The following is a 13,056-nucleotide window of genomic DNA, read 5'->3' on the forward strand; positions in this document are numbered from 1 at the left end:
TTTTTTTAAATTACAAAGGCTCCTTAGGGGAACAATAATGTACAAAGGTTGAAAACACTAAACTATAGCTATTCATGCTGACCTCTTTTTTTATTATTAAACTAGAGGCCCGGTGCATGAAATTCATGCACAGAGGGAAGAGGGGGAGTGTGTCCCTCAGCCCAGCCTACACCCTCTCCAATATGGGACCCCTCGAGGGATGTCTGACTGTTGGACATCCTTCACACAATCCGGGACTGCTGGCTTCCAACCACTTGCCTGCCTGCCAGCCTGGTCACCCCCTAACCACTCCCCTGTCAGCCTGATCGACGCCTAACTGCTCCCCTGCCAGCCTGATTGCCCCTAACTGCCCTCCTCTGCTGGCCTGGTCACCCCTAACTGCCCTCCCTTGCCAACCTGGTTGCCCCTAACTGCCCTCCCCTGCCAGCCTGGTTCCCCCCAACTGCCCTCCCCTGCAGGGCTGGTCCCCCCCAACTGTCCTCCCCTGCAGGCCTGGTTGCCCCCAACTGCCCTCCTCTGCCAGCCCAGTCACCCCTAACTGCCCTCCCCTGCAGGCCTGATCACCCCCAACTGCCCTCCCTTTCAGGCCTGGTCCCTCCCAACTGCCCTCCCCTGGTGGCCATCTTGTGGCAGCCATCTTGTGTCCACATGGGGATGGCCATCTTTGACCACATGGGGGCAGCCATCTTGTGTGTTGAAGTGATGGTCAATTTGCATATTACTTCTTTATTATATAGGATTTTTTTGGGTGACATTGGTCAACATGAACATACAGTTTTCAGGTATGGGTTTCCATGATCTAAGATCTTGGGTCCTAATACATGGCAACAGGAGAAGATTTACTTTGGGTGGTGAGCACATCCTGCTGACGTCTTAATACACTACAATACCAAATACCTCAAAACTGGCTAATTTCTTTTCTATCAAATCCATATCATATTTATTCTTTATGTCAAAAGTATTAACATATTCTCTCCCCTTTATTAACCTACTAGAGGCCCGATGCACGAAGATTGGTGCCAGAATGGGCCTTCCTTCCCCTGGCTGCCAGCACCACCTTTGCTCTGGCCAGAGCCGCCTTTCTGCCTTTGCTACGGCCTGGAGCCACCTTTCTGTGGAACACCTGCATCATTGCCATGGCAACGACGCAAGTGTCCCACTCCAGGCCGCTCTGTGGCTGTGTATGCAAATTAACCCACCATCTTTGTTGGGTTAATTTGCATATTCACTCCTGATTGGCTGGTGGGCATCACAAAGGTACGGTCAATTTGCATCTTTCTCTTTTATTAGTGTAGATCCCCAAGTCCCCTTCATTATTTAAAGCCAATTTCAAGTTACACTTCCTTCAACTTCTCTTTCCCCACCTTTCCAAATGCATATTGCTCTCTCAAAAATAGGAATAATTAGCCATACCACTTTTTGTGACAGTTACTCACCATCTTGAAGTATTACCTAATATTTTGTATGTGAATCTCTCTAATAGGGATATAAGTATAGGTTTGCATACTTGTATACAAAAAAAGAGGGGGAAATTAGTTGGGAGAGATACCAAAACATCTTTGAACACTACCTCAACTCCAAAGCCAATGTCATAAATATTTACTGAATAGAGAAATGTATAAAATAGGTATCAAGCATTGTGACACATGTGTTAAATATACCATACCATGCCTGGTATTATTTTTTTCTAACTTTACACACTGATGCACACAGAAATATAGGAACTTTGCCTAGGGCCATACAGCTGATAAGAGCCAGGAAAAGTTTTCCAATTTAAATTTCATTTAAAGGTCCTAAGCATAGAGCTAAAAAAGACTACACATATGAAAGTTAAACACATACACAGAGACATGAGTGTGTACATACAATGTATATGTAAATATCCATAATAATAAAATATTTAGTCTTATAATATTTTATTTAGTCCTATATTATCAATCAGTGTTCTGATATTTCTACACAACAGCAAATCTAGTTATGTGTAAATGTCCTCAACTTTCTTTTGACAGTAGTAATAATAATAATGATAAATTTATTAATCTGAAGCCATACTTTTTTTTAATATATATTTTATTGATTTTTTTACAGAGAGGAAGGGAGAGAGACAGAGAGTTAGAAACATCAATGAGAGAGAAACATCGATCAGCTGCCTCTTGCACACCCCCCACTGGGGATGTGCCCGCAACCAAGGTACATGCCCTTGACCGGAATCAAACCTGGGACCCTTCAGTCCACAGGCCGACGCTCTATCCACTGAGCCAAACTGGTCAGGGCTGAAGCCATACTTTTTTAAAACCTTGAATTCTGACTCAGTTGTTTCATTTACCAAAACACCCCATTAACAACTATTTGTAATAAGAGGTACCTAGATGTTTTGTAAAACTATCTTAAAACTTTTTTTTCAAAAGTCCATAGGAAGCCTTGATGCATAGAAAACACCAGGTACTTGCTTTTTCTCTCCTCTCCCAACCTGCCTAGTTAATCCTAATTCAAAAGCCCATACTCAAGTCAAAGGAGTTCTGGGTTTCAAAGTGTGAGGAGAGAACCCAGGGCAGATCGGACAGTCTTTCACAACCGTGGGCACCCCAGATCCAAGTCTTGCTAAATGTAGCAAACCCACACAATATTCCTTGTTTCCATCCGTCTTCTGATCTTCAGCTTTCAATAGTCTGTCATGTGGTAAAATTCGTAGCATCGAACCCAAAGGATCTCATACATAAATGAGGCCAAAAGTAAATTAATAATAGATCCTGTCTCTGAAGGAAAATATAGAACTCTGCAAGTTCAGGTTCATATCTTGTGTTTGCTTACTTCAGTATACAATGATTTTCTAAAATGTATTGGGGGAAATCTTTAGATGCAGTTGAAGCTTTTGATTTTGATTTTTAGTGTCAAAAGGAGTAGCGGAAGCACCCTTACCTTCTTTCATAACCCACACACCATCTCGGGCCAGCACAGCCCTGGTTCCAGAGCTTAACGGTGTGTGTGAATGCTCGGACACACGGGCGTGGAAGTCCAACCACGGTCAGCTGCTGCTCTTCACACACATTAGGCCTTGAAAAAAAAAAGTGGCAATGAGATAAAAATAGATTGTTTCTCAATGTTTTATACATGAGTCATTCATTCCTCCGCTTTCCACAAAAAGCGTGTGGTGACTTACATCAGTACATAAAGTAAGAGAGAAAAATACCAGCAATATAAAAAAAATCAGGCCGAGGAAAAAGAAAAATCAGAATAGATTTTTAAAATAAAGAGAAACTCAGAAGATAAATATAAAAGCCATAAGTTTCTATGTGCTTAAAAAAAAACTGAGCTGCAAATTAATTCTGAGCTGTTCAGTAGACAAAAGTAAAAAACAACCAGAACTACACGCTACCCATGATTGCATCCACAATGTCCATGAAGAAAAGACAGGCCAATTCATAAAGAGAAGTTAAATTTTTCCTAGAAATTACTTCTGAACAGTAATTGCCATCATATTTAGTTAGTTCAGCTTCACACACAATGCCTGTTTCAACACAAATATTCTGCAACCAGCACCATTTTATTAGTATTTCTTTACAGGAAGTGTATGCAAATTTACAGGCTTAGACACATGATCTTTAACTTTTAAATGTATAGGGCTAGATACACTGATCACCTGAAGTGTTATAAAAGCAAGGTGGCCCAGCCACTCATATTCTCCATGATTCACAGCTACCTGTATACCAGGCACTGACCTCACTGGAGTCAGACTTTGATGGTTTATCTTGCTACCAAGAAACACAGTTAGCTCAGTCTCCATACTCCTGATCTGCTGGAAATAGAAATGCTTTCTGATTCAGGAGTTCGAGTTGGTTCCCAAATAACTCTGTGAACTTATCCAATGACAGAATAATAATAATGATGAAACCTTTAATAGCAATCTCCACACTGAAATCAGTTACATCTATGACACCTAGATCCTAGATCACCTTTTTGTGATCACTTCTTTCTGTGGCTCTGACTAAATCTCACCAGCTGATTTTATTTAGCCCAATTCTCACTTTCAGATATATATATATATATATATATATATATATATATATATATATACATACATACATACATACATACATGAAAGGTGACTGTTTGGACTGTTAATGTCACCTAAATTGAAAAAAAAGAATTCATGTTGAACTTTAAGAGTGCACAGCGCACTTTAATTATTTAAGTAAATACTGTAATCCTATATAGTAAAAGGCTAATATGCAAATCAGCCAAACTGCAGAACAACTGGTCACTATGACACACACTGACCACCAGGGGGCAGATGCTCAACACAGGAGCTGCCCCCTGGTGGTCAGTGTATTCCCACAGGGGGAGCACCACTCAGCCAAAGCCGGGCTCACAGCTGGTGAGTTGCAGCAGTGGTGGCAGGAGCTTAGCTGTCAGTCAGACATTCCCTAAGGGCTTCTGGACTGCGAGAGGGTGCAGGCCAGGCTGAGGGACCCGCTCTCCCCACCTCACCCCCCTCTCCAGTCCACGAATTTCATGCACTAGGCCTCTAATAAAATAATAAATGTAAAAACCGCACATAAGTCATGCATCCATAAAATCTTCAAGAATTGGGTCTAAAGAAAATATTAGCTATTGAAAATTCCGTATTAGATTATCTGCCTATACCTACACCTTTAGTGGGCTTACATGCTTTTTTGTGAGCCAACTAGCCCCAGTTAGAATGAGTTTACAGCACTTTTGCTTTTTCAGTCAATAGTTCCAAAACTTACACTGATCCAGCCTTGAGCTCCATTTTGTAATCTATTCTTCACTTACTATTCCATCCACCCATCCACCCACCCATCTATCCATGAACTCATAAATTGTCACCTACACAAGACAGAAGCAGCACAACCCTCCCCCCACCCCTAAGGATTTGAATGTAAGCCATTTATTTGGGAGTGATGAAATCAGACTGGGAAGTAAAATTAGCCAACAATAAAAGATGTATTATGAGCTACCAACCCTTTAGCTGACTAGGACAGAATGCATGAGGGAGCCTGGGCACTTACATGCTAACTCTAGTCATCAATTTTTTGAGGGCTACTTCTTTTCTAGCATTTCAGGCTGAAGCACGGGTAGGCAGTGTTAGCCTCCAGAAGACAAAGTCTTCAGGCAAAGAAAGGCAAATGCTGGCTGCTGAAAGCCTGGAAGGCATGCAGAGGGAAAGGGCAGGGACATGGGTGCTGCTGGACAGTTTCCACTGTAGGTGGTACAAACGCAAGGAAGTCCATATTCACTTAGCATTGACAACCTAAAGACAAGAGAGAGAGAAAGTGAAGGCACCTGAATGCATACAAAATGCTAAGAAGCCGTCAGGAGGCCCAAATGGAGAGAGGGGAGGCTTACTAAGATTCATTGATTAGGAAAGGCCTCACTGAAGAGGTGACACTGTGACCTGAAAGGGTCAAGAGAAGCCACCCACAGAAAAGCCGGGGGATGGATGCCATTCAGGTGGAAAAAATAGAATGAGGCTCTGAAGCGGGGAAAACGCTTGACCTCCAGAGAGTCTGAAAGGCCAAACTGGCTCAAATGATGAGATGCTTGGTAGGGCAGAAAGGACTTCTCAGGCGAGGAGTGTTGATTTTATTCTCAGGGCATGGGAAACCACCAAGCATTTTTAGAATTCTGATTTTTGGCTTCATTTCCTACAGCCAGCACCTGGAGATGGCCTTGTGATACTCTCTCTCTGACACCAACTTGGAATGACTTTGGTTAAATCTGCTCCGGACACTGCAAGGAATAGCCCAGCCCAATCCAGCCTGGCGTCCAAGTCCCCAAAGTCCTCCATTGCCCCCTTGGGTTTTCCTGATTCCTACAAAGAAAGGAGTCCTCAAGGGAAACCTGTACCTTCAGAGAAACCTGAAGCCAACAGCACCAATGGACATGGAAAAGCACAGCACCAATTACAAGAGGATTGTACTAGATTATCGCTTTTAGAAAAGTATCTGTAATCCAGATCATCACCAAGTAATTTCTCTGATAACATCATAAGAAATGTTAATGTGACTTCAGAACGTCACATATTATATTTACTCATCATAGTTAATGAGCAACATAGTTTAGATTGAAGTTAAGTTTTCATTTTAGGTTAACTCATCCTAGGGATTGTTTAAGCACATTTGGATAAATAAAGGCAGTCACTTGATTATTCTGAAGGTGTCCTAAATATATTTTAATAAGAAATCAATCTCCTTTCTTAACTATGAAAACTATAAATGCTAGTAGTAAAAAAGCCTGAAGAATGGATAAATACAGAAAATCAAGGTTGGCCCCAAAATGCTCCCAGATATAACCACTGCTAATAATAGCTTAATGTATTCATATCCAATATTTTGGGGGGGCACAGAAATATATTTTTGCATAAATAAAATCACACTCTACTTACTATGGTTTAAATTATGAGACAAATCTTTTTTTAAATTTAGGTAAAATTGGAGTATAGCATACCATAGGTGTACAAGATTGTTTTTATGTTGTTTGTTAACTTATTTTGTTGTTTTTTGGATTCCACATATGAGTGAAATCATACAGTATTTGTTTCCTCCATTTGACTTATTTCCCTTAGCATGATACCTTCAAGGTCCATCCATATTGTGACAGGTGATAAAATATCCTTCTTTTCTATGGTTGAACTAGTGGCCTGGTGCACAAAATTTGTGCTGGGGCAGGGGGGTTCCCTCAGCCCAACCTGCACCCTCTCCAAACGGGGACCCCTTGGGATCGGGCCTATACCAGAAGTCAGACATCCCTCTCACAATCTGGGACCAATGGCTCCTAACCACTCACTTGCCTGCCTGCCTGATTGCCCCCAACTGCCCTCCCCTGCCGGCCTGATCTCGCCCCCAACTGCCCTCCCCTGCCAGGCTGGTTGCCCCCAACTGCCCTCCACTGCGGGCCTAATCTTGCCCCCAACTTCCCTCCCCTGCCGGCCTGATCTTGCCCCCAATGGCCCTCCCCTGCCAGCCTGATCTCGCCCACAATGGCCTTCCCCTGGTGGCCTGATCTCACCCCCAACTGCTCTCCCCTGACAGCCTGATGGACCCTAACTGCCTCTGCCTGCCTGATTGCCCCCAACTGCCCTCCCCTGCCGGCCTAATCTGGCCCCCAACTGCCCTCCCCTGCCAGCCTGGTTGCCCCCAACTGCCCTCCCCTGCTGGCCTGATCTCGCCCCCAATGGCCCTCCCCTGCCAGCCTGATCTCGCCCCCAACTGCCCTCTCTGCCTCAGCCCCCACCACCATGGCTTTGTCCAGAAGGAAGTCAGACGTCTGGAAGATGGCCAGTTGACCCAGTCTAATTAGCATATTACCTTTTTATTAGTGTAGATAGATTATATAGGATAGGATTGCTTAAATGGGGGGGGGGGGTGGGGACAGAGCCTTTTTCAACAGGAGGATATGCTCTTGGCAGACAAAAATACATAATCCCTATATCTGGACTGATAGCCAGTCATATGCACTATACTGCCAAAACAGTCATTAAAAAATTGAACCGCTTTCTTACACCTTACACCAAACAGCTGTTGTCCTTAAAACCCCTCTTCAGCCCCCACCTTAGGTTTTGCCTTCACAGTTCACCCAGATTTGGTTCTGATTGGTCAGTTTCTATGCCAGTCAGTGTCAAAAGCTCCGCCTCCTAAGCAGCCATTGGCTCCTCACAGTTCACCCAGATTTGGTTTTGATTGGTCGGTTTCTATGCCAGTCAGCATCTCCGGGCCTATTTCCAGGCCTGATCAGAGAGGCAGGGCTGATCAGCAGCCCCCACAGATGCCTGAAGAGAAAGAGAGGTGTGGCTGCCCGGAGAGAAAGAGAGAGGCAAGGGCTAATCAATAGCTGCCGCAGAGGCTACAGATCAGACCCTGCTTCTCTCTCCAGGCCTCTCTCCAGGCCTGGTCCACAACCCCCTTGGCAGTCATTGCTGGGTCACCTCACCTGCAGCAGTGGCGTCAGCGCTGGGTCGCCATGGCAACCCAGCACTGACTGCAGGATTGACTTCCAGTCTGTCGAGCCTTTGGTCATTATGGACCCTGGGTTTTTATATATTAGGATAGTATTCAGTTGCATATGTACATATCCCACATCTTCTTTATTCATTCATCCATTTATAGACAGACACTTAGGCTGCTTTTATACCTTGGCTATCATAAATAACTAGAGGCCCAGTACACGAAATTCGTGCATGAGGGGAGGGGTGTCCCTCAGCCCAGCCTGCACCCTCTCCAATCTGGGACCCCTCGAGGGATGTCCGACTGCCAGTTTAGGCCCGATCCCACCGATCACCCACCTGGATTGGGCTTAAACGGGCATCACTCTCACAATCCAGGACTGCTGGCTCCCAACTGCTCTCCTGCCTGCCTTCCTGATTGCCCCTAACCACTTCTGCCTGCCAGCCTGATTGATGCCTAACTGCTCCCCTGTCAGCCTGTTTGCCCCTAACTGCCCTCCCCTATAGGCCTGGTCACCCCTAATTGCCCTCCCCTGCAGGCCTGGTCCCCCCAACTGCCCTCCCCTGCAGGCCTGGTCACCCCTAACTGCCCTCCCTTGCAGGTCTGGTCACCCCTAACTGCTCTCCCCTGCAGGCCTGGGTCCCTCCCAACTGCCTTTCCCTGCAGGCCTGGTTGCCCCCAACTTCCCTCCTCTGCCGGATTGGTCACCCCTAACTGTCCTCCCCTGCAGGCTTGATCGCCCCCAACTGCCCTCCCCTGCTGGCCATCTTGTGGTGGCCATCTTGTGTCCACATAGGGGCAGGATCTTTGACCACATGGGGGCAGCCATCTTGTGTGTTGGAGTGATGGTTAATCTGCATATTACTCTTTTATTAGATAGGATAGAGGCCTGGTGTACGGGTGGGGGCCAGCTGGTTTGCCCTGAAGAGTGTCCCGGATCAGGGTGGGGGTTCCCTTGGGGTGTGGGGCGGCCTGGGCAAGGGGCCTGTGGTGGTTTGCAGGCTGGCCAAGCCCCCTGGCGACCCAAGCAGAGGCCCTGGTATCTGTGGTTTATTTATCTTCTACAATTGAAACTTTGCAGCCTGGAGCAGAGCCAAGCCTTCTGCTTGCTCCGTGGTGGCAGCCATTTTTGGGGGGATTTATGTATCTTCTATAATTGAAACTTTGTAGCCTTAAGCAGAGGCCTGGGCCGGCCAGGGTGTGTGGAAAGCTTGGCTTCCTCCATCACCGGGGGCAACCCTAGCCTCCTGCTCTCTCCAGCTCCGTGGCTGCCACCATTTCTGTTGGGCTTTATTTATTTTCTATCATTGAAACTTTGTAGCCTTGAGTAGAGGCCTAGGCCGGCAAGGGCAGGCGGAAAGCTTGGCTTCCTCCATTGCCAGGGAAACCCAAGCCTCCCTCCTGCTCTCTGTGGCCGTAGTCATCTTGGTTGGGTTTATTTGCATATTCACTCCTGATTGGCTGGTGGGCGTGGCTTGTGGGTGTAGCGGAGTGATGGTTAATTTGCATATTACTCTTTTATTAGATAGGATACTACAAGGAACATAGGGATGGACATACCTTTCCTAATTAGTGTTTTGGCATTCTTCAGATAAATACCAAGAAGTGAATGTCTGGATCATACAGTAGTTCTGTTCTTAACTTGTTTAGTAATCTCCATACTGTTTTCCATAGTGGCTGCACCATTTACATAACCACCAACAATAGAGGAGGGTTCCTTTCTCTCCATATCCTGGCTGACACTGTAACAAGTGTTTGTTTGTGTGTTTTTTACAATATACAAAATAAATCTAGTGTGTTTTTAACTTAGCAAACAACATGGTATGAATATTTTCCATTTTGAAATGCATAGAATTACTTTAACTCTTTTGTTTTCTTTCCAGATTATGGAGTTATCAGAATATTTTAACAAATTAATTTAGTCAAGATCCTACTGATAGGCATTTCATTTTCTCTAATAGTTTGTGACTATAGACTCTGATGTCAGCCCTCCTATATAAACAACAGAATTACAGAATATTTTCATCTAAGACTTTCTTACGAATTATTTATTTCCTCTGACTCCTTTTAGTTCAGGGTTTTTGTTTGTTTGTTTTTAGCCTCTCTCATCTATTTTTAGGCTTTCTCAAGAATCATGTTATCACTGCCTTTTTATACTTAAGCAGGAGGCACAAGAAGCTGATTGAAAGCTATGTGTGATAGAAGAGTTTATAATTGGTGGGCTCGCTGACAGGTGATTGAGATATTTTGTTTTGTTTTGTTTTTTTTCTTTATTGAGAAGCTCCTCCATGTCAGTGTACAGAAATGTGATTTCTAGGGCCATTCAGGTGTCTGGGGAAGCAGACACCTTGTGGCTAGTGCTTGGAGACCAGGTGCGAGAAAGGGAGCACTGCTGTTTTCAGCCCATTTCCGCCCCGCCCAACCCCCCAGCCCAGGCAGTGCCAGTCTGCACCCCTTCTGAAGCTTCTCTGCTTCTTGTTCTCCAGAAGAAAAAATCAGTTATCTCTCTCTGCCTGCCTCTCTCTCTCTCTCTCTCTCTCCCTTTCTCTCTCTCTCTCTCTCTCTCTCTCTCTCTCTCTCTCTCTCTCTCTCTCTCTCTCTCTCTCTCTCTCTCTCCCTTCCCCTCCCTCCCTTCCTTCTGAGAGTACAGCAGGGCTATTTCTTTGTCCAGCTCTGCAGTTTAGAGGAAGAGATTCAGAGATTGCAACAACTTCACGTGCCTTCTTTCAAACAACTCTTTGTCTCCACCCCCACCCCTCTCATACATTCCTTGCCTCCACTCTAAATGATAAATGTTGCACCTCCTCAGTATTCCCTGTGCAGGGACCAGCAACCTGCCAGAATGGTATACAGATTACATCAAAGTGAAAGCATCTGAGCTAAGGATGCAGAAAGAAATCTTATCAGAACTTCCCCTATCTGACTAAAGCAGAGGTTTACTAAAGTCACCTGCCACAACTACCCCCTCCCATCACCCCACCACCACCACTCCAGGGAAGTCTCCTCAGGGAGGCAACTGACCTTGGGTACATTTCAAAGCAAATTTATATAAACCAACATCATCAGAACCTCCATCCTTTAAAGTCCTAGCCACCACCACCCTTATTAAATAGGATTATGAACACTTCCCCTAGATGTTCAGCAAGGTAATCCCTATAGAGTACTCATATCTGTGTGTGTAATACATTTTTCTCCTGTTAATTTTTCTGTTGTCAATGAACTTGCAGGCCTGCAAACATTCAAACCTAAATTGGTACAGAAAGACTTTCCTCCCCTAGTGTTAGCAACAAGGATGGGATGGTCAGAAATCCTCACTCGTTCTGGAGACTGCAGCTGAGCTCTTGGATTTCTGACCAAGCTGGCTTAAGCTTTCTTACTGGTCAGACTCCCAGATCTCTGCTTGGGATCCAGTTCAGCAAAAATGGTAAGAGCTTCTCACATTTTCGAAAAGAAAATTCCAAAATTTAGATGTACAGGAGAACAATTTTTGTTAGAACTAGTCTTTTGGGAATTGTGATTCTGGTTTAGATTTCCCAGGGACAGCCATTGTGTTCTCTCTGTCACTGTTTTTACTACAGTCTAAAAGTGTTGTGGGGTTGGGGGAATTGGGGAGAGATTAACCTGAGAACTTATATGCATATATGCATAGCCCATGGCCATAGACTATAGTGTGGTGAAGGCCTGGGAGGGGCAGGTGCGAGGTGGAGGGGATTAATGGGGGAAAAAACAAGGGACATCTGTAATACTTTAAAAAATAAAGGTAAATTAAAAAATAAAATTAAAAAGTGGTGCTTGCCCTAGCCAGTTTGGCTCAGTGGATAGAGCATCAGCCTGTGGACTGAAGGGTCCTAGGTTCGATGCTGGCCAAGGGCACATGCCTGGGTTGTGGAATCGATCCCCAGTGGGGGGCGTGCAGGAGACAGCCGATCAATGATTCTCTCTCATCATTGATGTTTCTATCTCTCTATCCCTCCCCCTTTCTCTCTAAAATCAATAAAAGATATATATATTTTTAAAATGTTGCTTGTCATCAGAAGGAGAATCACAGGATGGAATGTAAGCTTGGTTCCCACAAGCCTGATGTTTGAGCCGGCCTCACGGGCTGGCGAGTTTTCGGTTTTCATGGCACCAGTGTCTCCTTGGACAAATTTGTTATGAATCACCAATAAAACCAGATGAGTTTCTCCTTCTGTCTCATTGTTGTGACCTGAGAGCTTGACTTGGAACCAGAGAGAGCACTCTCTTTCTCTGGTCTTCTGCCTGCCAGGGGGCACAGATCATCGGGTCTGTGCACAGAGATGCCAACATTAGGTGAGCAGCCTGAGACATAAGGGGCATGAGCAAAACTTTCTGTCAGCTGTTGTCAAATCTCAGGGAGGTCATCTAAGTCTAAATCCTAAAGGGTTTCAACCTACACAACTATTTTCATCTCTTTTCCGAGACTTCCCATGTCATTATCACCCACCTGATATCACAGATTAGCAGGTCTGTGCTCGGAGGACCAACACTTTGTAGGAGTACTGCAACTAAGCATTCTTACTGCCCATGACAACTTGGTTTTCTTCTTTTCAGCTGTAGGTGGGAATGATTTTGGATTATGGGGGCTGCACCTTCTGCACCCTTTTCACAGGTGCCTACTGAGTTGATGATAAGCCATAAGAAGTTTATTGGTTTGAGTCCCATTAGGAATGGGTATGTGGATCCTAATTGTCAATGGCCAGATGATGGATTCTTTGACTTTTAAAATAAAGGATTTTTATAGTGCTCTCATTGTAAACAAATGTCCTATTGGTACTTACAGGAGGATCAAACTGAAAGAACATAAAAAGTATAATGGGTAGCCTAAAACACTCCCGTAACAAAATTAAAGAGCAAACAGAAGTCACTCAAACTTCAGTCCCCTTTCCCCCATCAAGGGCTCCCAGGGACTCAGGGACCACCAAAAGCAACCGTCTGAGTCTGAAAAGGGACTAACAGGAGCAGACTTGCTATTTTATCCACTCAGAAGAATTTGAAGACACTCAGATGGCTACTTGATGTCTCTTCAACCTCTGACACAAATTTTAGTATACAGCCTCCATAAGATTGCATA

The 13,056-nt window shown here is 44.7% G+C and overlaps 1 protein-coding gene across 1 annotated transcript in view; it reads right to left on the minus strand.

Annotated features, from left to right (window-relative positions):
• The window catches only part of LOC308241307 (EGF-like and EMI domain-containing protein 1), a gene marked incomplete at its 3' end in the record, with an annotated part of 111,924 nt that overhangs the window by 30,546 nt on the left and 68,322 nt on the right, over window positions 1–13,056 (minus strand). Inside the window, exon 2 of the mRNA XM_080654709.1 lies at window positions 2,920–3,054. Within this exon, the coding sequence (XP_080510835.1) occupies window positions 2,920–3,054 (135 nt within the window). The remainder of the gene's footprint in view (window positions 1–2,919; window positions 3,055–13,056) is intronic.

The sequence above is a fragment of the Plecotus auritus genome, assembly GCF_963455305.1.
Source record: "Plecotus auritus genome assembly, chromosome: 2".
In the NCBI taxonomy this organism is placed as follows: Eukaryota; Metazoa; Chordata; class Mammalia; order Chiroptera; family Vespertilionidae; genus Plecotus; species Plecotus auritus.